The 22,987-nt window shown below is 45.4% G+C and overlaps 1 protein-coding gene across 2 annotated transcripts in view; it reads left to right on the forward strand.

Moving 5' to 3' along the window:
* DEF6 (DEF6 guanine nucleotide exchange factor) overlaps window positions 1-19,743 on the forward strand; it is an 817,872-nt gene extending 798,129 nt beyond the window's left edge. Inside the window, exon 11 of one of the 2 annotated variants that reach the window (XM_075335891.1) lies at window positions 19,465-19,573. In XM_075335891.1, coding sequence (XP_075192006.1) covers window positions 19,465-19,476 — 12 coding nt within the window. In that variant the 3' untranslated portion in view covers window positions 19,477-19,573. Of the gene's footprint in view, window positions 1-19,464 lie in introns of both variants that reach the window. The other variant, XM_075335890.1, reaches the window with a different exon arrangement.
* Window positions 19,744-22,987: the final 3,244 nt, after the last annotated feature.

Raw genomic sequence — 22,987 nt, forward strand, 5'->3', positions numbered from 1 at the left:
TGCGTCTGGTCCCCCACCCGGTTTGGTGGTCTTTGCCTTTCTCCTGCACCGTGTAGTGTATGTGTAGACTGCCTGCGCTTCAGCGACGGGAGTCCGCTCCCCAGCTGTGTATATGTCGGAGGAGCCCGTTTGCCCGTAGACCCTGGCCCGTGGGATCTCTCTGCCTGTGCGGTGGCTTTCTATCCCCCTCGGTGGGCTGTTGTCTTCAGTCGGGACTTGGGTGGGAAAGGACATAAAGTCCAGACCGCAATCAGTTGATTAACTCAGTCCAGTGGCTTCTGGACCTTGTTTCAGGGTCTGAGTACCCCCCTGTGTGCTCCAGTTTCCGAATCGGTTCCCTGGGTCGTTACCGACGGGCCACTACCCTGTCCCGGTCCACCACAGTTCCACCGAGCCATCTTCCTGGCTCCTGCAGGCTAGGCCACCGTATGCCTCCTAGCCGAGGTACCAGGGCTCCAACCCTGGCACCTGTCAGACTGCTGCAGACCTGCTACACAGGTTTGCTTCCACTCTCCTTCACTCCTCACAGACTAACTAACTGTTTTTCCTGCCTCAGGCCCTCTGAACTCCTCGGTGGGCATGGCCAACTGCCTGGCTCCGCCACTGGTGTGTCCATCAAGCTCTGCGGGAGGTGACTAGGGTTTAATGTGGTTGGCTGGTGTTACCTTATGTGGGACTGGTGTTGTGCGGGGCGCTATCTGTGACTACCTGGCTAGTCCAGGGCGTCACACATGTAATATGATTTGTCCATAACCACTATGGCTCCTCCTTTGTCAGCTGGTTTGATTACCACTTGTGGGTTACGTTGTAGATTGTGCTTAATATGCAATGTACCCTGCTCAATCTTTTTCTTGGCACTTGGATATCCCTAGAGACTAGTGTGATATAAGTCTCAATGGGATGATATTGAGAAGGGTACATTGCATATTAAGCACAATCTCACATGTGATGAGGGACGGGCCCTTAACAATCTACAACGTCACCCACAATTGATACTCAAACCAGCTGACAAAGGAGGAGCCATAGTGGTTATGGACAAGTCATATTACATGCAGGAAATTAGGTCACAAGTATCTGACTCTAACACTTATCAGCCTGTTGCTAATAACCCTACCTCACACGTATCTTCTTTGATTAAAACTGTAATCCATAAATATTCATAGGAGGGTGTCTGTAATACTATTGTATGAACTGAGGATTTCGATAGCATTAGGGCAATGACAACCAGAGACGGGGTCTTGGTGCAAACAAGTTTTATAATGTGCAACCAATAAATATATACACAGGAAAGAACATAAACATGGTATATACCTGCCAGGTTCAGAGCAAGGGGAACTCCCGGGACCGCGCACCGGACTCCCCCAGGGAGGCCACCAGGAGCAAACCCCTATACAGGGGCTGTCTGGCGATCACCCCAGAAGGCCTAAATGCGCAGCAGCCAGGACACGAAAGAGTAACAGGTCAAAGTCCAAAAATGTCCGTACGTGATGTGGAACGTGAGTCCTAGAGCGGATATGAACCGGGCAGAAGCGCTGACCAGTGACTGCAGACGGAGTCCGGGACCAGCGAGGGCACAGCTTGATGAGACCAGGTGGAGTCCAGAGCCGGTGTCGGGTATTTTCAACAGGATCCAAATACAATCAGGAACCAAGAGGAGCAGGGCAGGAGAAGACAGGAAGCAGTATACTCAAGCAACTAGACTAAGCTTAGGGGTGGGCTTTTAAACAGATTAACAGGACGTAGGGCAACAGAACAGAAAACTCCATGTTAACAAAGGGCAAGATCCTTCAAAAGCAAACTGGAAATCCCGGAATACTGACAGTGTCATTGACAGTAAACTATCAGAATTTCTTATCCAGTCTAATCCTTTTACTCCCGTCTTTTACAGGTTACCCAAGATCCATAAGAATCTTCAGAAACCACCAGGATGTCCAATCGTGGCGTCCACTGACTCGGCCTTGTCTACACTAGCCATAACATTGGATAGAATTCTCACTCCACTCATCTCCATACTGACATCACATCTCAAGGACACCACTTCCTTTCTGACTCATATTCAACATTTGGACATCATCCCTCAGGGCTTTTTCTTTGTCACTTTCGACGTCAATAGCCTTTACACCAGCATCAGCCACAACGATGGGTTGGCCGCAGTCACCTGGTTCCTTGACACTTTCAGTGACTTTTCATCACAATAGAAATGATTCTGCTATGACACTTTGGAAATTGTTCTTCATAAGAACTTTTTCCGGACCAATTTTACTTTCAGCAGAGGGGGACCGCTATGGGATCGAATGTAGCACCCCCTTATGCTAATAAATTCATGGGCAAATTTGAGGAGTATATTGTTTACCGCAATCCATTAGTTAAAGCACATGTCATTACGTGGAAAAGGTATATCGATGACATATTTGTCATCTGGCGCGGCGATCAGAATTCCCTATTCACCTTCCATGATTACCTCAATACACGTATTCCCAATCTTGGTTTTACCATTCACTTTGATTCTAACAAAATTAACTTTCTGGACACCATGATTGAAATTCACTCCGCCAGGCGCTTATCGTCTAATCTATATACCAAACCAACAGATAAGAATAGCCTTTTGCATTATGCCATCTGTCATCCTAAGCATGTCAAAAAATCTCTCCCCTACTCACAATACCAACGCATAGCACATATCGTGTCAGATCCCGTCAAACGAGTCATTAGACAGCAAGAAATGCAAGTAAAATTTCACAATCGGGGTTAACCCACCTCCACCACCAACGTTATGGGCACCCACAGAACAGATGCCGAGCCACGAGGTCCCCAAGTAGCCTGTGTCAGTACATTCCACCCATTTCACCCACTCCTTAAAGGGATCATTAGGAAGCATTGGTCACTCCTGGGCACTGCATACGCCAACGTTGGGGAATTTCAATCACCCCCTCTGTTTTGCTACAAAAGACCACCCAACCTCAGAGACCGCCTTGTCTGTGCCGAAGTTGACCCCTCAAAAAGACCCCTCAGACAAGCTACCCTTGCCTGTCCTGTGTCCAGTGCTCCATCATCACACGTGGAGACTACTTTTTTCACCCACGTTCCGATAAATGTTTTCAAATTAAGGGCTTCTTCACGTGCGACTCCACCTTTGTCGTCTACCTCATTAAATGTCCCTGTGGCCTTGGGTATGTAGGTGAAACTACACAGCACATAAAGGATAGAATTAGCAAACACAAATCCACAATTCGATGTAAGCAGACTCTTCTCCCTGTCCCTCACCACTTCATTTCCCACGGCCACTCTATTTCACAACTGAAATATCAGGTCATCAATCATGTCCCTCCAAATTGGAGAGGGGGTGAGAGGATCAGGTCACTGAAGGAGCGTGGAGCTTTCTGGATTTATTCCTTACAAACTTTGGAGCCTCATGGACTAAACTGCGAGTATGAGGTGTACTGAAATATTTCTTCAATCTTTGTTGTTCTCGTATTTCTATGTCACTCACCCCTGTGCCTACATATCATGAGAGTATAGCTGTTTTTTATGTGCCTCCTCTTCATAATTGTCATCCTCTCATTTACTTTATATAATTAATCTATCAGTTTATTCATCTTTGCCATATATGTCATTTATGTTATATTTAACATTGCTACTAATTCTTATAATTCTTTAATAATTTCAGATTGTCCACTATAAATTACATTAATAACTAGAGTTGAGCGCGGTTCGAGGTTCTCCAGTTCGCGGCTCAAGTGATTTTGGGGGCTGTTCTAGATCGAACTAGAACTCGAGCTTTTTTGCTAAAGCTCGATAGTTCTAGATACGTTCGAGAACGGTTCTAGCAGCAAAAAAAACAGCTAATTCCTAGCTGGCTTTCCGCTGTAATAGTTTAAGTCACTCTGTGACTCACACTATTATGACATTTCAGTGTATAGTGTGTGGGAACAGCGCATTCCGATCACTGCTGTATGTATAATGGCCATTTTTTTTTTTTCCTTGTCTTCCTTCCCTAAGCGCGCGTGTAGTGGGGCGGGCCAGCATGTCAGCCAATCCCAGACACACACACAGCTAAGTGTACTTTTAGCCAGAGAAGCAACGGCATGTGTGATAGGATGTCCATGTCACATGTCCCTGCATTTTAAAAACGGACATTTTCCTCCAGCTCGCCATTATCTGCCTTCTGCGTCCTTGGTGTCAGACATCACTGGCGCAGCTCCTATCGCCGATACTGCTGTATACGCTCCATACACAACGCTGGACAGCTTAGGAATAGCACTTTCTATCAGTCCTTTTAAGGGCTCATACCGGCAGGGTCAGAGCCATAGGTGACAGGTCCGTGAAAACAGAGTTTAACAGCTACACAAGATGACAGCGTCTGTGTAGCTAAGGTCAGGGATATCCTCGCTGCATTTCCCCATTAGGAGGGATAGAAAGGCAGGCTTCCTTTCCTCTACCCAGAGACCCACAACCCTGCCACTGTACCCTCCTGCCCTTTGCACACTCAAACACATTGTTACTAAGCCATTATACTAGCAAACACTGAGTGAACTTAGTGGCATCCTAAACGTGGCTGTTGGACTGCTGTATTGCCCCAGTAGTGCAAAGATATTTGCAGCACGTCTGCCTGCTGTAATGCCCGGGTGGTGGATCCTCTGGGCTGTGCACCGGACTCCCCCAGTGAGGCAACACAGAGCTAACCCCTATACAGGGACTGTCCGGTCACCCCACTAGAGGGCCTAGGTGCACGGTTGCCGGAGCACTAAGCAGGATAAGGTCAGAGTCCTTTCCAGAAGCTGGAATGAGGAAGTCCCTGGGGACAAAGAGTTCCTGGTGCCAGGTGTGATGACGGTGCCCGGGTACTGATGGCAGGTAGAGATGTCAGAAGTGAACAGAGTCCAACCGGTAGAGGAGGCAAAGGTCACCGGGTGAAGCCGAGGGTAGGAGGTAGGTTCAGACTGAAGAAGATGGTAGCGTCTCAGCTGATAGTCCCCGTAGGACCACTCGGACAGGCTGTGGCCAAGGCCAGGATAGCTTGGCAGGACAGTCCCCGCAGGACCTCTCGGACAGGACCAGGTAGACCAGGTAACTTGGTAGAAGTGATTCTGTGGAAGACACAGTGTTAATGCAAGACACAGCAAGCGGGACCTGGACTCCTAGCTATAGAACTCATAGAACAGGCGACGCCCTCCAGGCAGGAAGCTCCTAATATACCTGACCCTGACTGATGCAATATCCTGTTTACGGAGTGCTGGGCCTTAAAGAGGAGGTCATGCGCGACGCCCGGGTGCCGGAGGCCAGAGCAGGGAGCGGTGCCGAGGAGGACGTGTGACTGGAGGCAGGAGACCCGGGGACCGGAGCGGTGAGTGAGGAACGACGTCGGGACCCGGGGAGCGTGACACCTGCATTGCACACTCAAACTCATTATAACTAAGCCATTATACTAGCAAACACTGAGTGAACTTAGTGGCATCCTAAACGTGGCTATTGGACTTCTGTATAGTCCCACAAGTGCAAAGATATTTGCAGCACCTCTGCCTGCATTGCACACTCAAGCTCATTGTTACTAAGCCATTATACTAGCAAACACTGAGTGAACTAAGTGGCATCCTAAACCTGGCTGTTGGACTTCTGTATCGTCCCACAAGTGCAAAGATATTTGCAGCACGTCTGCCTGAATTGCACACTCAAACTCATTGTTACTAAGCCATTATACTAGCAAACACTGAGTGAACTTAGTGGCATCCTAAACGTGGCTATTGGACTTCTGTATTGTCCCACTAGTGCAAAGATATTTGCAGCACGTCTGCCTGCATTGCACACTCAAACTCATTATAACTAAGCAAACACTGAGTGAACTAAGTGGCATCCTAAACGTGGCTGTTGGACTTCTGTATCGTCCTACAAGTGCAAAGATATTTGCAGCACCTCTGCCTGCATTGCACACTCAAACTCATTATAACTAAGCCATTATACTAGCAAACACTGAGTGATCTTAGTGGCATCCTAAACGTGGCTGTTGGACTTCTGTATTGTCCCACAAGTGCAAAGATATTTGCAGCACCTCTGCCTGCATTGCACACTCAAACTCATTGTTACTAAGCCATTATACTAGCAAACACTGAGTGAACTAAGTGGCATCGTAAACGTGGCTGTTGGACTTCTGTATCGTCCCACAAGTGCAAAGATATTTGCAGCACCTCTGCCTGCATTGCACACTCAAACTCATTCTTACTAAGCCATTATACTAGCAAACACTGAGTGAACTTAGTGGCATCCTAAACGTGGCTGTTGGACTTCTGTATCGTCCCACAAGTGCAAAGATATTTGCAGCACCTCTGCCTGCATTGCACACTCAAACTCATTGTTACTAAGCCATTATACTAGCAAACACTGAGTGAACTTAGTGGCATCCTAAACGTGGCTGTTGGACTTCTGTATCGTCCCACAAGTGCAAAGATATTTGCAGCACCTCTGCCTGCATTGCACACTCAAACTCATTGTTACTTATAATACCAAAAATTGAGTAAACTTAGTGGCATTAGTGCCCCACTGGTGCAAATCTATGTGCAGCACCTCTGCATGACACCCACCTGCCCTATTTTTAATAAGCTATAATGATAGCAAAAAATACTGTCATTTAGTGGCATCATAGAACTGGATGTTGTATTTCATTATTGTCCCACTGGTGCCAAGCTTTTTCTAGCACCTGTGCAGGACACCCTCATGCACATTTTGCTACGCTAATGTTATAGCAAACTCAGGGAATTCATTGCTGCATTTGATAATTTGGAGGGATAGAAAGTGAGGCTTCCTTTAGCTTTTCCTTCTGTTCATAGACAGCATCGCCAAGTCCACACCCTAAGAGCAATTTCTCCTCCACGTGTAAGTGTGGAGAGGCAGCTAGTGCGCATGCGTGTGCCGATTTACCCCAGCTGCAGCCTAACTACAGTGTTTCGCCTAGTGAGTATGCTCAGTCTGACTGTGCCATTCCTGAGGCTAAGTCTTAATTTCGGGATACAGCGCATGCTCCCACACTTAGTGTGAAAAGCCTCTTTGCACAGGTACTTGCATTCCGTGCCGGGTCTAAGTCCAGTTTTGTGCCGAGACACCATCCTAAAGTCTTTTTTCAGAGACTCTATTTCAAGCAACTGACTATGCTCAGGCACTTACTGCATCAGAAACTAGGTCCGGTAATGAACTCTTTGGCCCTGCCCCTGATGTGGGGGGGCCCATATAGACCACAGGGCATCAGGTGTCCTGACGATGTGGCCAGGCCACTCCCAAATGGCTTGCAGAGGCCCGCCCCTATGACTTGTCACCTCATTATTGATGGTCAGACGATGACTGGTGAGGTGTTTGTGTCGTGGCAGCCATGAGGTCATTATTGAAGTTGCGGTTCCAAATAGGACGCTAGTTATGCCACTCATGACGTGTCACTCTGCTTTTGTCTCCAGGAGGTGCATTGGGGTCCACCGTGGATTGGGGCGGATCCAGGTTATAAAACGGGCTGGAGCCAACAAGGAGGTGCGCAGTCTTCTATTATGCTCCGAAAGAGCACACCTCCATGTGTTGAACCCATTGCGGCTTTAGGCCAGAGGTAGGCAGGGATAGGGCGTCGATGCAGGCCGCCACCACAGTTGGTAACGCAGAACGGTTAAGACCAGCTCCTGTCCTACAAGTCCTGCTTGTGCAGCCCAGTGGCATTAACAGGCCTGCTGCTGCTGATGCGCCTCCTGTCCACAGGTGTGGCCCCAATGCACACGGTCAGCGTACTGAATGGCCCCTGTGATGTTAACAGGGAGTTCCTGGGCTGGGTGGGCGTGTGGACCCTGTGACGCTAACAGGGCTCCTAGTCTCAAGATCCGAGTGGCGTCTAACTCGGTTCAGGCAACTATTAGTTTCATAGCCACACAGATCTGTATCCTCCACCTAACCTTCCAGTTGCCAACCTCTCCTTTTCCATCTGGGAGCACGGTGGACATTGACTGCTGATGGGGATATATACCTTTCTCTTTCTTTTCTTATTAATTTTCGTTATATAGCGGTAACATAGTATATACCACCTTATCCAAATCTGCCAGTCCCACCGTAACAGATGGTGTTTCTTCATCAAATGTTACTTTTGCTTAACCAACAAACCCACGGACAAAAACTTTTTTCCCCTTTCCAACACACCTGTTCCCTTTTCCACCAGCATTTGTCCTTTTTCAACTCATTTGGTATATGACCAAAAGTGCAACTCTGCAGGGACACCGTACTCAATGCCATCTCAGCACAGCAGCCAGCCCTCGGTCCCTCAGATGTGGACAAGTAAAAGCCCATTTCCTCCTATCCATGACAAAGCATTGAGATTCACTCTGTGCAGCACTGGTGTTTACTTTTTCTGCAGATACTCCTGTATACGTGCGTCCCTTTCTATGGCAGGAATTATTTCGCCAAATTTTGTCTTGTACCGGGGATCTAACAGTGTTTCAACCCAGTAGTTAGCATTACTTCGAATTCGTACAATCCGAGGGTCATGTTGTAGGTAGTGCAGCAAGAAGGCGCTCATGTGTCTTGTGCATCCAGGAGGACCAAGTCCTTGGTGTGTTGGTGGCAGAGAGGTGAGAATCGTGCCTCCTTCCTCTGCCCTCTCCCCCCAACCTCGCACAAACGAAATGTGAGCAAGCTCTCACTCATCTGCTGAGTCTTCCATGCCCATCGCCAGTTCGTCCTCCATTTCTTCATGGGCTCCTGCACCTTCCTCAACAATTTTTGCTGATACTATGCGCCCTTGTTAATCCCTCTCCCCCACCGTCCCTTGACTTCCGCCTAGGTGCCGCTCACCGTCTGGACCTTGTAGATCTTATTATCCCTTCTGCATATGACTCCTCCTGTACTTCCTCCCCTTCCTCTTGGACCAACACCTGACTCCGAATAATGCATACAGTGTGCTCCATCTTGTAGATGACCAGAATTGTCACACCGAGAATGGCATCGCCAGTGCTAAAGATCTTCGTCGATATTTGTAAACTCTGTAGAAGGGTGCATAGGTCCTTGATCTGACACCACTCCAGCAGCGTGATCTGCACCACCTCTGGATCAAGTTAGCCCAGGGTATACGTCATACCGTATTTCAGCTGGGCTCTGCGGTGCTGCCACAGACGCTGAAACATGTGCAGATTCAAATTCCTGCGTGTCGGAACATCACATTTCAGGCGTTTAACCGCCAGACCCTAAGACTTCAGGAGCGATGAAAGTTGTTGAGCTGCTGGGTGCGAAGGATGAAAGTGAGCACATAGCAGTGTGCCCGCTGCACAAGGCCATGTAGGCCGGGATGGTATTTTAAAAATTGCTGGAGAATCAGATTCAACACGTGAGCCATACAAGGCACGTGTGTCACATTGCCCTGACGAAGGGCCGCAGACAGGTTTGCATCATTGCCGCACATGGCTGTTAAGTCACCAACGTAGTCCACTCAATCAATTTGTACTCCGGTCGCCAGGTGACAACGTGTTCCTTTCGTGCATAGTGCTGATGATGGGAAAGGAGTCGATGCCTGCGGCGCAGGTGGACGCAGGTTATGGTCACCCACTGGGTTGCGTTACCTTGACAGATACAGAACCACAGGCTGAATGTAGGTGGTGGGTATCTCACAGATGAAGTACCATCATTCAGCTACAACCAATGGGAAGACACCACACCCTTTTTTAGGCCCCTCCTGTCTGCAGACCACTGCCAGACAAAGCTATGAACCTCTTGTTACTGTTACCCCCAGTTCAGTTTTATGAGTTTGTGTGCTTGTTACCTGACTACTTTTCCTGCTTGCTGTTTATGTACCTCGTTGGCCGATCCGCATTTCACCTCTGCTTGTTTTCTGATTAAGTCCTGGCTATCCCATTCTGTTCCTCTTCCTCAATTAATGTTTTTGACCCTGCATGACTACTATTCTCTGGAACTAACAACAAGGTCTGAAATTAATATTCACTGCTAATAAAATTCAAAACAACATTTGAGGAGCAAGGATTGTCCACAAAAAAACAGTGATTTCAATAAGTTTTATTTCTGAATAATTCATAAAAATATGCATATCAATGTTAAAATCAATAATAATAATAATAATAATGATGCTTCAACATGAGGGACGATATATAAGCAAAAATATAAAAATAACTATAAAACATGCACCAAAGTATATACAAAGCCGAACTGTTTATCAAATTTAGATTAAATAACATAAAACAATGTATTCCAAATTTTTATATATATACAGGTTAAATATCCTTATTAAAACCTTCATGCGCTTATGAAAAAATAACTACTACTTTTTTTAAAAAATTTTTAGGCCGATGGATAAGATACATCTACGTGTGACTTTATAAAAAATTAATAACAATAATACTCAAGGTAAAATAGTGTGTGAATCATGTAAAAATTAAGAACACACAATGTGCATAAGACTATATTACTCAAAAAATTATTGTGAAAATAGGGGTGAAACAATCACTAAATAAATCAAAAATAAAAGTAAAAAATAAAATGCAATGTGCAAAGTGCTAATTTTGATAAAAGTCACATGAAAATGTAAGACTAAAGCCTAATTCAGTAAAGATCTTTAAATATAAGCACAATAATGACCAAAAAGTCTCAAAATACAGAGTGTAATATACAGACCTGCAATTTAGATCGCATGAAAGTTGTAAGAAGGAAGGAACTAATCAGCCAAAATACCTTTAAAAATATTCAAGCCAAATGGCAAAAACCGATCTCAATAAAAGAAAAAAGAGCAGAATAGGAAGAAAAATTCAGCTGTATATTACAAAATAATAAGCAGAAAAAGTTGTTAAATAAGGTGCTGAAGCATCATTATTATTATTATTATTATTATTGATTTTAACATTGATATGCATATTTTTATGAATTATTCAGAAATAAAACTTATTGAAATCACTGTTTTTTTGTGGACAATCCTTGCTCCTCAAATGTTGTTTTGTATTCTCTGGAACTGCAGCCTTCCACAGGTATTGATCAACTTGGGCCCTGTGTAATTCCAAATCACTGTATAGGGGTTAAAGGGTTTCAGGGTTCTGGGTGTCCAGCTTGGTGAGTGGCTTGCCTCTAGCCTATCCTTTACAGCCCATCTGAGTGTGTCGATCCAGGCAGGCGTTACACCGTGCCCTCTGCAGAAGGCCATGTAGGCCGGGATAGTGTTTCAAAAATTGTTGGACAACCAGGTTCAACACGTGAGCCATACAAGGCACATGTGTCACATTGCCCTGAAGAAGGGTCGCAGACTGGTTTGCATCATTGTCGCACCCGACCTTCCCTGACTGCTGGTTGAGTATAGACAACCATTGATGAAACTCGGTCTCACTCTCCAGAGCTAACCGTCCACAATTCCTCAGCGGTGTCTCACATTTCCCCTACATTTCAAAGTAAACATTTGATCGCCTGATGGCCTTGAGCTCTGCTGCCAGCATAGTAAGGAGGTGTGTGGGATTCCTTGGGCGCAGTTACAAGGAAGGGTGGCCTGACCACACAGGGTTTGGGCCGAGTGGAGGACCCACACGAGGTTAAGGAGGCAGAAGCAGTGGAGGAACTTGTACATACAGAGGAAGGATTGACACACAAGTCGTGTGGACGGCAAGACTTGTACAGCAAACCCTTCTCCATCTCTCACCATAGTTACCCAGTGCCCAGTCAGCAACATGTAACTCTCCTGTCCATGCATACTGGTCCAAGTATCTGTGGTGAAATGCACCCTGTCACACACAGAGTTTCTCAAGGAATCGGTGAGGTTGTGTGCGACCTGCTGTGGTAGCGCGGGCATGCCTTTCTTGGAGAAGGAGTGACGACTGGCCATCGGCTCTTGGGGCACTGCAATGGGCATAAGGTCTCGAAAATCCTCGGTCTCAAAAGGGTGTAAAGGCAGCCTTTCTGTTGCCAACAAGTTGCAGATGATGAAACTCAACCTCTTAGGCATGTCATGCCCTTCGAAAATCATGTAAAACACAGCGAGGGGACTCCAACCACAGTCTCCCTTGTTGCCACTAATTGGGCCACACACACCCCACTTGACTGGCATCACTTGATCCCCCTTTTCAAAATGAAAAAGATGCTTTGCATGAAGCACTCTCAAAAATACGCGTGCCTTTCCCGTCCCCTGGATGACCCAGGGGAAGAAAAGTCCTCTGAGAGCCATGACTTGTTCATCTTGGTTCTTTTAGAAACACAGCGAGGGGACTCCAACCACAGTCTCCCTCGTTGCCACTAATTGGGCCACACACACCCCACTTGACTGGCATCAGTTGACCCCCCTTTTGGAAAAGAAAAAGATGCTTTGCATGAAGCACTCTCAAAAATACGCGTGTCTTTTCCGTCCCCTGGATGACCCAGGGGAAGAAAAGTCCTCTGAGAGCCATAACTTGTTCATCTTGGTTCTTTTAGAAACACAGCGAGGGGACTCCAACCACAGTCTCCCTCATTGCCACTAATTGGGCCACACACACCCCACTTGACTGGCATCAGTTGACCCCCCTTTTGAAAAAGAAAAAGATGCTTTGCATGAAGCACTCTCAAAAATACGCGTGCCTTTCGCCTCCCCTGGCTGACCCAGGGGAAGAAAAGTCCTCTGAGAGCCATGACTTGTTCATCTTGGTTCTTTTAGAAACACAGCGAGGGGACTCCAACCACAGTCTCCCTCGTTGCCACTAATTGGGCCACACACACCCCACTTGACTGGCATCAGTTGACCCCCCTTTTTAAAAAGAAAAAGATGCTTTGCATGAAGCACTCTCAAAAATACGCGTGTCTTTCCCGTCCCCTGGATGACCCAGGGGAAGAAAAGTCCTCTGAGAGCCATGACTTGTTCATCTTGGTTCTTTTTTCAAAAGCGAGGGGACTCCAACCACAGTCTCCCTCGTTTCCACTAATTGGGCCACACACACACCACTTGACTGGCATCACTTGATCCCCCTTTTCAAAATGAAACAGATGCTTTGCATGAAGCACTCTCAAAAATACGCGTGCCTTTCGCCTCCCCTGGATGACCCAGGGGAAGAAAAGTCCTCTGAGAGCCATGACTTGTTCATCTTGGTTCTTTTAGAAACACAGCGAGGGGACTCCAACCACAGTCTCCCTCGTTGCCACTAATTGGGCCACACACACCCCACTTGACTGGCATCAGTTGACCCCCCTTTTGGAAAAGAAAAAGATGCTTTGCATGAAGCACTCTCAAAAATACGCGTGTCTTTTCCGTCCCCTGGATGACCCAGGGGAAGAAAAGTCCTCTGAGAGCCATAACTTGTTCATCTTGGTTCTTTTAGAAACACAGCGAGGGGACTCCAACCACAGTCTCCCTCATTGCCACTAATTGGGCCACACACACCCCACTTGACTGGCATCAGTTGACCCCCCTTTTGAAAAAGAAAAAGATGCTTTGCATGAAGCACTCTCAAAAATACGCGTGCCTTTCGCCTCCCCTGGCTGACCCAGGGGAAGAAAAGTCCTCTGAGAGCCATGACTTGTTCATCTTGGTTCTTTTAGAAACACAGCGAGGGGACTCCAACCACAGTCTCCCTCGTTGCCACTAATTGGGCCACACACACCCCACTTGACTGGCATCAGTTGACCCCCCTTTTTAAAAAGAAAAAGATGCTTTGCATGAAGCACTCTCAAAAATACGCGTGTCTTTCCCGTCCCCTGGATGACCCAGGGGAAGAAAAGTCCTCTGAGAGCCATGACTTGTTCATCTTGGTTCTTTTTTCAAAAGCGAGGGGACTCCAACCACAGTCTCCCTCGTTTCCACTAATTGGGCCACACACACACCACTTGACTGGCATCACTTGATCCCCCTTTTCAAAATGAAACAGATGCTTTGCATGAAGCACTCTCAAAAATACGCGTGCCTTTCGCCTCCCCTGGATGACCCAGGGGAAGAAAAGTCCTCTGAGAGCCATGACTTGTTCATCTTGGTTCTTTTTTCAAAAGTGAGGGGACTCCAACCACAGTCTCCCTCGTTTCCACTAATTGGGCCACACACACACCACTTGACTGGCATCACTTGACCCCCCTTTTGAAAAAGAAAAAGATGCTTTGCATAAAGCACTCTCAAAAATACGCGTGCCTTTCGCCTCCCCTGGGTGACCTAGGGGAAGAAAAGTCCTCTGAGAGCCATGTCCACATTGTCAGTGGACAGACACGTGTGCTTATCTGCCAGCAGACCCCCAGCAGCACTGAAGACAGGTTCCGAGAGAACGCTGGCTGCAGGACACAAGATCCCCAAGACGTACGTGGCAAGCTCAGGCAATTTATCCAGATTGGAAGCCTAAAATGAGCAGGGCTCAAGTTGCACAGTAATGGCATCGATGTTTCCTTGCATATACTCATATATATGTGTCTCCTCCTCTTTTTCCTTGTCCAGCTCTTTTGTTTTCGCATGAGTATATGTCCTTGTCACTTTCCCATGTGTTTGTGTTGTGTTGTGAGTTGTTTGTGACCTTTTGGACACCTTTGAGGGTGTTTTCTAGGTGTTTTTATGTGTTTGTGATTGCCTGCCATTGTTTCCTATGCAGTTCGAGTTCGGTTCGTCGAACGTTCGACGAACCAAACTCGAACGGGACCTCCGTTCGGTGAACCGACCTCGAGCCGAACCGCGACCGGTTCGCTCATCTCTATTAATAACTCCTTTTTGTCCTCCTTTTTTAATGTTTAGACCACTTCCTGATCCTTTACCTGCTTTCTAATGAATCCCAGCGTCCCCACCAGCACTGTGAATCATTCTTCTCCGTTCTTAAACAGTGCGCATGCGCAGTGATTCCCTCGATCACAGACTTTCACTTCATCACTACGGCTTGTGTTTCACCTAGTTACTTCCTGCGCTCTACTGACAGGATGCAGGAAGTCACGTGGAACGCCGGCCGCCTCCTTAAAAGCACGCAGTACCTCACTGCCGATCACTTTATCTTCTGCTGTCCCCTGGCGTTTAAGGTAAGCAAACTACTCCTTTTTACTCACTATCAGCTCCCATATTTACTTTTACCAATGACTATGTCCATTATCTGATTACAGACGTGCACACCCTGTTCCCCAATGACTCCATTCATAGGTATGGTATATAACTACTGACAGCTTGTAAACAATCAATTGGGCACTTTCTTTATGGATGATTATTTCCCCCTTTTGAATAGCTCTTTTTCTGCTTTAGGGTACCTTCACACTTTAGCGATGCAGCAGCGATCCGACCAGCGATCTGACCTGGTCAGGATCGCTGCTGCATCACTACATGGTCGCTGGTGAGCTGTCAAACAGGCAGCTCTCACCAGCGACCAGTGACCAGCCCCCAGCCAGCAGCGACGTGCAAGCGACGTTGCGCTTGCACGGAGCCGGCGTCTGGAAGCTGCGGACACTGGTAACTAAGGTTAACATCGGGTATGGTTACCCGATGTTTACTTTAGTTACCAGCTCACACCGCTTGACTTAGCGTGTGCAGGGAGCAGGAGCCGGCACTGGCAGCGTGAGAGCTGCGGAGGCTGGTAACGAAGGTAAATATCGGGTAACCACCTTGGTTACCCGATGTTTACCTTGGTTACAGCTTACCGCAGGCTGTCAGACGCCGGCTCCTGCTCCCTGGACATTCAGGATTGTTGCTCTCTCGCTGTCACACACAGCGATGTGTGCTTATCAGTGGGAGAGCAACAATAAAAAAACGAACCAGGGCTGTGTGTAACGAGCAACGATCTCACAGCAGGGGCCAGATCGCTGCTCAGTGTCACACACAGCGAGATCACTAATGAGGTCACAAAAAACGTGACTCAATAGCGATCTCGCTGTGTGTGAAGTACCCCTTAGGCACTTCCAATGGTCTCCTTGAAGCATACCACAGTCTGATTTGAATGTGGATCTCTGATATGCATTACATGGTTCAATCAACCTGGAGAGATTCTCACTATTACACACTTACCTTTAGGATTTCTATTGGATCCCTATTGCACTAAATATAACATGTTACTGTTATCATGTTTACACATATATATACATATTAATCTCATTATATGTCCCTCACCATAGAACTCTGTAATATTTTTGACTCTGTAAAATACCAACCTTATGTGTCATTTTACATATATCCTCTCATAGGCTTATATTGACGGTTGGCATTAAAATACCCCTCTGTGACGCCATAGGCGATTCATGCTCTTCAGCTACCAAACTCTCCATTTTCCGCTGAGGACTATTGCCAAGGTACCCCTTTCTAGCATCTTAAACCTCACCGACACTCTTTCCCCTGCATATTTCTATAAGTCAAATGTACAATTCTTCTCCATAGGACAGCATCACTTTTTGCCATTGTATATTGGCATCATCACCATTCCTTTTATACCTATTTGTATTATTGCAGTAATAGGTGGGTGCCTCCCCCTTTTTTCACTTTTCATTCAGTGGTACAATCTGTTCTAGCTACATTGTTTTTGCAATCCTGGTTATTGTCCTTGTATGTTAATATATTCCTTTTCTGTTCAGGCATCATTCAACAACCACGTTTTGATCCAATTGATCCATCTAATGTATGGTCTATGTCCTTATATACCTTTGTTAGGTATGTTACAAATGCTGCGATGATGATGATTTCTTTTGCTCAACCCTCCTTGTATATCTAATTTTTCATGTGATTGTACATAAGTCTTTCACTTTAATGTGCCTGTGTGTATATGAATGATGCAAACTATTATATACAGTGGAGTGATGTATACACCCTTGTTCAGTGTATGTAAATCACTGTTTACATTTCTGTATTTTAATTTTCTCTTTTATTCTGTATTATACACAGCATTACTTTGATAAAAGCTCTATGAGCTGAAACGTCGGTGTAATTGATTAACCTTTTTTTGCCTTGCAATAAAATCACCTGAATATTTTTTTTTCATTTCATATTTTCTTATTTGAGTGTGCCGAAGCTTGCTTTTCTATATTTACTAATATTTTTCTTCTGAGCACCTCTCTATACCAGTAGTTAGTGCAGCCATCCTGACCTTTTCTATAAACTGTGAGGAGATGGCGCTGAGCAGGGAATAGAGCTGGAGTGACAGTTTTCAGATCTACAAGAACTCTTTAGTCTCAATGCTAATTTCTCAATAACTGAGGAATGGATTGGCCATGTAAAGAAATTGTCTTTCAAGGAGCTACGTGAACATATAAATAGTTTGGAGGAGTGAAACCATGCTGACAGATTCCCTTTAATTTTGTAGGTGATGACGCCACTCAGTTTCTGGCCCAGTGCCTCAAGCCAGAGGTGAAGCTGCTTTATTGGGAGTTTGTAGGGCAGCTGCACATAAGAGTGCCCTATAAAGTTCACAACATAGGAAAAAGTAATAAAAAAAAACAACTATTATACATGTTGATTCAAAAAGGACGGGTCAAAAATATAGCCTTGATATTCATAACTGAGAGGACATAACACAAATTTATAAACATAAAAAGACACTATTATTCAAGTTTTATCTATACTCTACAAATGATTAAAGAGAGTTCCACTGGTGACACAGCATGTGTGTAGGTGGTAGTCCAGTTCTGTCCAGGCTTGTGGCAGCAGATCCTCGGATATGGACTCCACTGTTTCAGTAATATACTGTCTCAATTTGTTCAAGCTTTTTCTTGCTTCGAGGTCACCATGTTATATCACACTATGTAATCACTTTTTAAATTTGGCTCTTAGGGTACCTTCACACTTAGCGATGCAGCAGCGATCCGACCAGCGATCTGACCTGGTCAGGATCGCTGCTGCATCGCTACATGGTCGCTGGTGAGCTGTCAAACAGGCAGATCTCACCAGCGACCAGTGAACAGCCCCCAGCCAGCAGCGACGTGCAAGCGACGCTGCGCTTGCACGGAGCCGCCGTCTGGAAGCTGCGGAGACTGGTAACTAAGGTAAACATCGGGTATGGTTACCCGATGTTTACATTAGTTACCAGCGCACACCGCAGCTGTGTGCAGGGAGCAGGGAGCCGCGCACACTGAGCGCTGGCTCCTTGCTCTCCTAGCTACAGTACACATCGGGTTAATTAACCCGATGTGTAATGCAGCTACATGTGCAGAGAGCAGGGAGCCGCGCACACTGCTTAGCGCTGGCTCCTTGCTCTCCTAGCTGCTGTACACATCGGGTTAATTAACCCGATGTGTACAGCAGCTACATGTGCAGAGAGCCGGAGCCGGCAGCACAGGCAGCGTGAGAGCTGCGGAGGCTGGTAACTAAGGTAAATATCGGGTAACCACCTTGGTTACCCGATGTTTATCTTGGTTACAAGCTTACCTCAGCTGTCAGACGCCGGCTCCTGCTCCCTGCTCGCTTCATTTGTCGCTCTCTCGCTGTCACACACAGCGATCTGTGTGTCACAGCGGGAGAGCGCCTTTGAAGAAAACGAACCAGGGCTGTGTGTAACGAGCAGCGATCTCGCAGCAGGGGCCAGATCGCTGCTCAGTGTCACACACAGCGAGATCGCTAATGAGGTCACTGCTGCGTCACAAAAAGCGTGACTCAGCAGCGATCTCGGCAGCGAGCTCGCTGTGTGTGAAGCACCCCTTAGTCTTGAGAAATGAAATCTGTGCTGAGACTTTTACTATGATCACTAAGCTAGTTTTTCTTTGATTTTTAGTCACTGGTCATTTATTACTGATGCTACTTTACAGGACAAAAAAACAAAAAAGTGAGCCGGAGTATGAGATGGTATACATGGAGCTTGTGAGCTCATGTTCACACTGGCCATGAGACAAAGAGAAACCAGGGAAAAAATTGTGAAAACATACCCTGCTGTAACTAAATAAAAGCATAGTGCATAAAAACATAGGGTACTTAGTAAACACTGTTTTTGATCAAAAAAAGCATAAAGCTATCCCACCAACGCCAAGGTGTACCCAGTTGGGATAGTACCTACACTCTCTAATATTAGAACCTTACCATGGGTCTAAAATAGGCCTCAATGTGGCTAAGGGCTGAGAGTGACTGGGTCCCAACAGGACACACACAGTCAGGGGGATTCACAGAATGAAATGTTCATGATCAATAAGCTAGTTTTTCTTTGATTTTTAGTCACTGGTCATTTATTACTGATGCTACTTTACAGGACAGTGGCGGACACAGACGGAAGAGGGCCCTTGTGCAAGAACAATATATGGGACCCTCTTTGTGTCCATTTTGAAGGTGCAAATGGGTCCCTTTACCCTTGGGCCCCTTTTCTTGTTGCACCAATGATATTTCCAATCTTGCTACAGGTCATTTACTTTTGCACTATCATTTTTTAATCACTGTGTATATATGTAAAATGGTACTAATATTTTTAAAAAGCTTACAAACATGAGAATATCTCAGCAGAACCTATCCCTGTAAGAAGTCATCTTAATCTCAAAAAGGCAATCAGGGATGATTAAAATGACTACCCTGATGTTTTATGTAGAGACGCCTGTGCTTTATTTCAAATTCTTACAGTGTTTTTCTCTCTCTTTCAGAGAAGCGTGTAGCCACTGCTGGTGCTTTTCAGGGATTATGGGGAGGTGTTCTTACTCGACGAGAGTCATCTCTTAGAAGGCTGCAGACATCAGATGGGAAAGAATTCCCCCAAAGCGTTGAAGACCATTTAGAAAATTCAGTAAATCAGTGAATCACAAAACACCTACTGAGGCCGCAGCTTTTTGGATACATATTTAGATATCGCCACATATTTTTATCAAACCTCATTATCAAAAGTTTGAATTTCAGTATTTAGATGAAAGTATGTTTGCCTTTTCAATTTTAATTTTAAATAAATTGTTAGAATTTTTTTTCATATTTGTCCATGCATTAGTGGCTTGATTTTATTTCACAAAGTCAATAGCTATATGCCTCCAAGTAGGGGTAAATGCACCACTTTTACAAGACAAAACTAGAAATCCATTTTATCTTTCCCAACAAGAGTGAGCAATTCATTTTCCCAAGGAGCCATACCAGGGATTGTTACTGTTATGGAAGGCCAAATAAACAGGCCAATACTTAACCCCTTCCCACAGTGGCCAATTTCCATTTTTGCATTGTAGTTTTTTTTCCCTCCCCTTTTTACATGGGCCATAACTTTTTTTATTTTTCTGTTATATTTACAGTGTTCATTTTTTGGTAAAAAATACCTGGAAATTTGATTTACTATTGTGGTGATACAAAACATGCATAGTTTTAGTTTTAAAAATCCAGTTTAGGTGGATAGTAGGGGACAGGAACTCCTAACTGGCTTTCAGTCTAGGGTTCCCTAGCTCTCCCTAATCCCAGAGTTACCGCTGATGGGGAGGATATCTGGGACACCTTCCTTACCTTGCTCCTGCCCAGCCCTGATCTTATACTCCCTCCCACTAACCCCTGGGGAAAGCCGGGAAGAAGTGATAAAGCCAACAGAAACAGACAAACAGGGGAAACCAAATCTCTATCTCACCACACACACACACACACACACACACACACACACACACACACACAGAGGTATAAGACAAAAAGAGCTTAGGAGGAAAGTAAGAGAAGGGAGAACTCCACAACAATTCCATGCACAAAGTAATACAAATCCACTTGTGACTTTTAGGATCGCTACTTCCAATAGGTGGCGCTGTGCTAGAGTTTGTCTCCTTTACTGGAGAGACAATTCAAAGTAATACAAGCACCAGCAGGACTGAGATACAAGAGCACATGGAGCGGTTTAGCAAAAAGCTACAGTTGGCATGTGAAGGCATGTGACACCATCAGACAGGCTCCACCATCTTAAAAAGGCGGGGAGTGACTGTGATTGTTCTCTCACAACATGTGATCCAAGAGATAACCAGCAAGCAAGAAGAAATTAACTCCCGCAAGCCTGATCATTAATGACAACACAGCTGGTTGACCCCTGAGCCTGTCTGTGTAACTCAGCAGCACTAAATGAGGCTTAGTGTCGAGTGTCAGATTGTACACTGTGAACAGCAATGCCACTATGACACTCTGTGAATTTAGAGCCAAACACTGTGTGACACTATAAAAACATTAAAATTAATACATCTAGTTATCAAACACTTTAAAATAGGACATATTATATATGTTTACAGTTCTGTCTATATTGGAGGGCATAGCTTATTGATAACAGTTCTTATAAGGAATAAGATTAAGGTATCTGTATTGAATATATATATATATATATATATATATATATATATATATATATATAAATGCTGACATAGTGTGATTTAAATACCATACTGGATCTTTCCAGCAAAAGGATTACACCACGTGTAACATGCATTCAGAAGAATTTCCCTACTAGACTGAACAGCTGTTGACTAAAATTCTATCCAGAGGTCTTTGAAGCTTAAAAGAAAAAACAAACCACTTCTTAACTTCAAAGTTATGTGAATATATATGTATGTATATTACTAGAATTAAATAAGTATAGTAAATAAGTATTAAATAATGAAGGAATTTGTACAGAATATATCTTATTCATAGACATATTTCTTTAGTATAGTGTGTCAGGATCCATATCAAAGGTTTACTCTGAAGAATCATATTCTAGAATAAGTATTTTTAATGTTTTGACTTTAATACAGTTTTGTGTTACTTATTTTATTGATACACAGATTGGTAATCATTTTCTTTTCAAATATAGAAGTAATATTTATAACATGGTCTTGAAGATATACAACATAAATTTTAATTTAATTTAATCTTGACATTAATTTTTTATAACATCATATTTGATGATATTAAAAGAAAAAGGGTTGGTCTCAATTACATATTTATATTTGTCTATGCAAAGTTTTAATAATTAATATTAATTCAAGTATAAAGGAAATTATTGGGAATAAAATAAAAAATTGAAGTATGGTAATCACAATGCATTTAAGAAGAGTATTATCAGCAAGGTTACATGACTTATTTATTTTTTAGGTTAACCCCTTCACGACCGCGGGCAGTAAAATTACGTCCTATTTTAACGTGACTTAACGACCAGGGACGTAATTTTACGGCCTAAACTTCATTTGATTGCCGTGGTTATAGCAACGGCTTTCAAATGATGTCCCCTACTGTTTCTTACAGCAGGGGACCTTTGCTTGACCCCAGGGGGGGTGGCATCGCCAACCCCCATCGACGATCGATGTGATTGGCTGTTCAAATCTGAACCGCCAACCACTTCATTCGCACTGATTTCGGCAAAAATAATGCCCGAGTTAGTGCAATACTATGAGATCCTGCTATGAGATGCCGTAGCAGCTACAGCAGATCATAGGTGGATCTCAAACATGCCGCCCCCAGCCCCTGCAGCACTGATTGGAGCGATCGTGCTATGACGCGCAATCGCTCCAATCAGTGTGCAGTGGGGCGGTCTGATCTGCAGGTGGCCGCCCTCCCCAGGCTTGTGCTGGTCTGGGGTGCCTCCCCCAACATGTCTGCAGCGTGGAGTGGCTGGTACTTGTGGTACCACGCCACCGCTGCCGCCGCTAATGTCAGTGCTTCTGCGCCTGCTCCACGTGAGTATCCCACTCCCCTTGCAGCCCTTGCGCGCTCCCGTTATGGCCCCTGCGCGCTCCCGTTATGGCCCCTGCGCGCTCCTGTTATGGCCCCTGCCCGTGCCCCCCACGGTCTGCCCCCCCACGCCCTGATCTGCCCCCCGACATCCTGATCTGCTCCCACTGCGATCTGCCTGCCTCCTCTGTCATCTCTATTCTGCTTCCTTCCTTCCTTCCTTCTTTACTTCTCCGGTATCCCCCTCTGCTCTCCCGCGCCCCCCTCTGCTCTCCCCCTCCCCTCTCCCCTTGACATCCTCTTACCTGCCTTCACCGGGTCGCCCGATTTCTTCACTGGCCCGATCACATCTGCCTCCATCTCTGGGTCCTTCCTGGGTCTTCTGCTGATCTGTCCAACGTCCTGCCTGTGGCTCCTGTACAGCTGTCTATCTCGCTTGCCTTCTGTTCCTCCTGCTACTCCTCTGGGTACTGTGAGTATAACTTTTTTTTTTTTTTTCCCTGTATCCTGTCCAGATAA

The sequence above is a fragment of the Anomaloglossus baeobatrachus genome, chromosome 2 (genome assembly GCF_048569485.1).
Source record: "Anomaloglossus baeobatrachus isolate aAnoBae1 chromosome 2, aAnoBae1.hap1, whole genome shotgun sequence".
Lineage (NCBI taxonomy): Eukaryota > Metazoa > Chordata > Amphibia > Anura > Aromobatidae > Anomaloglossus > Anomaloglossus baeobatrachus.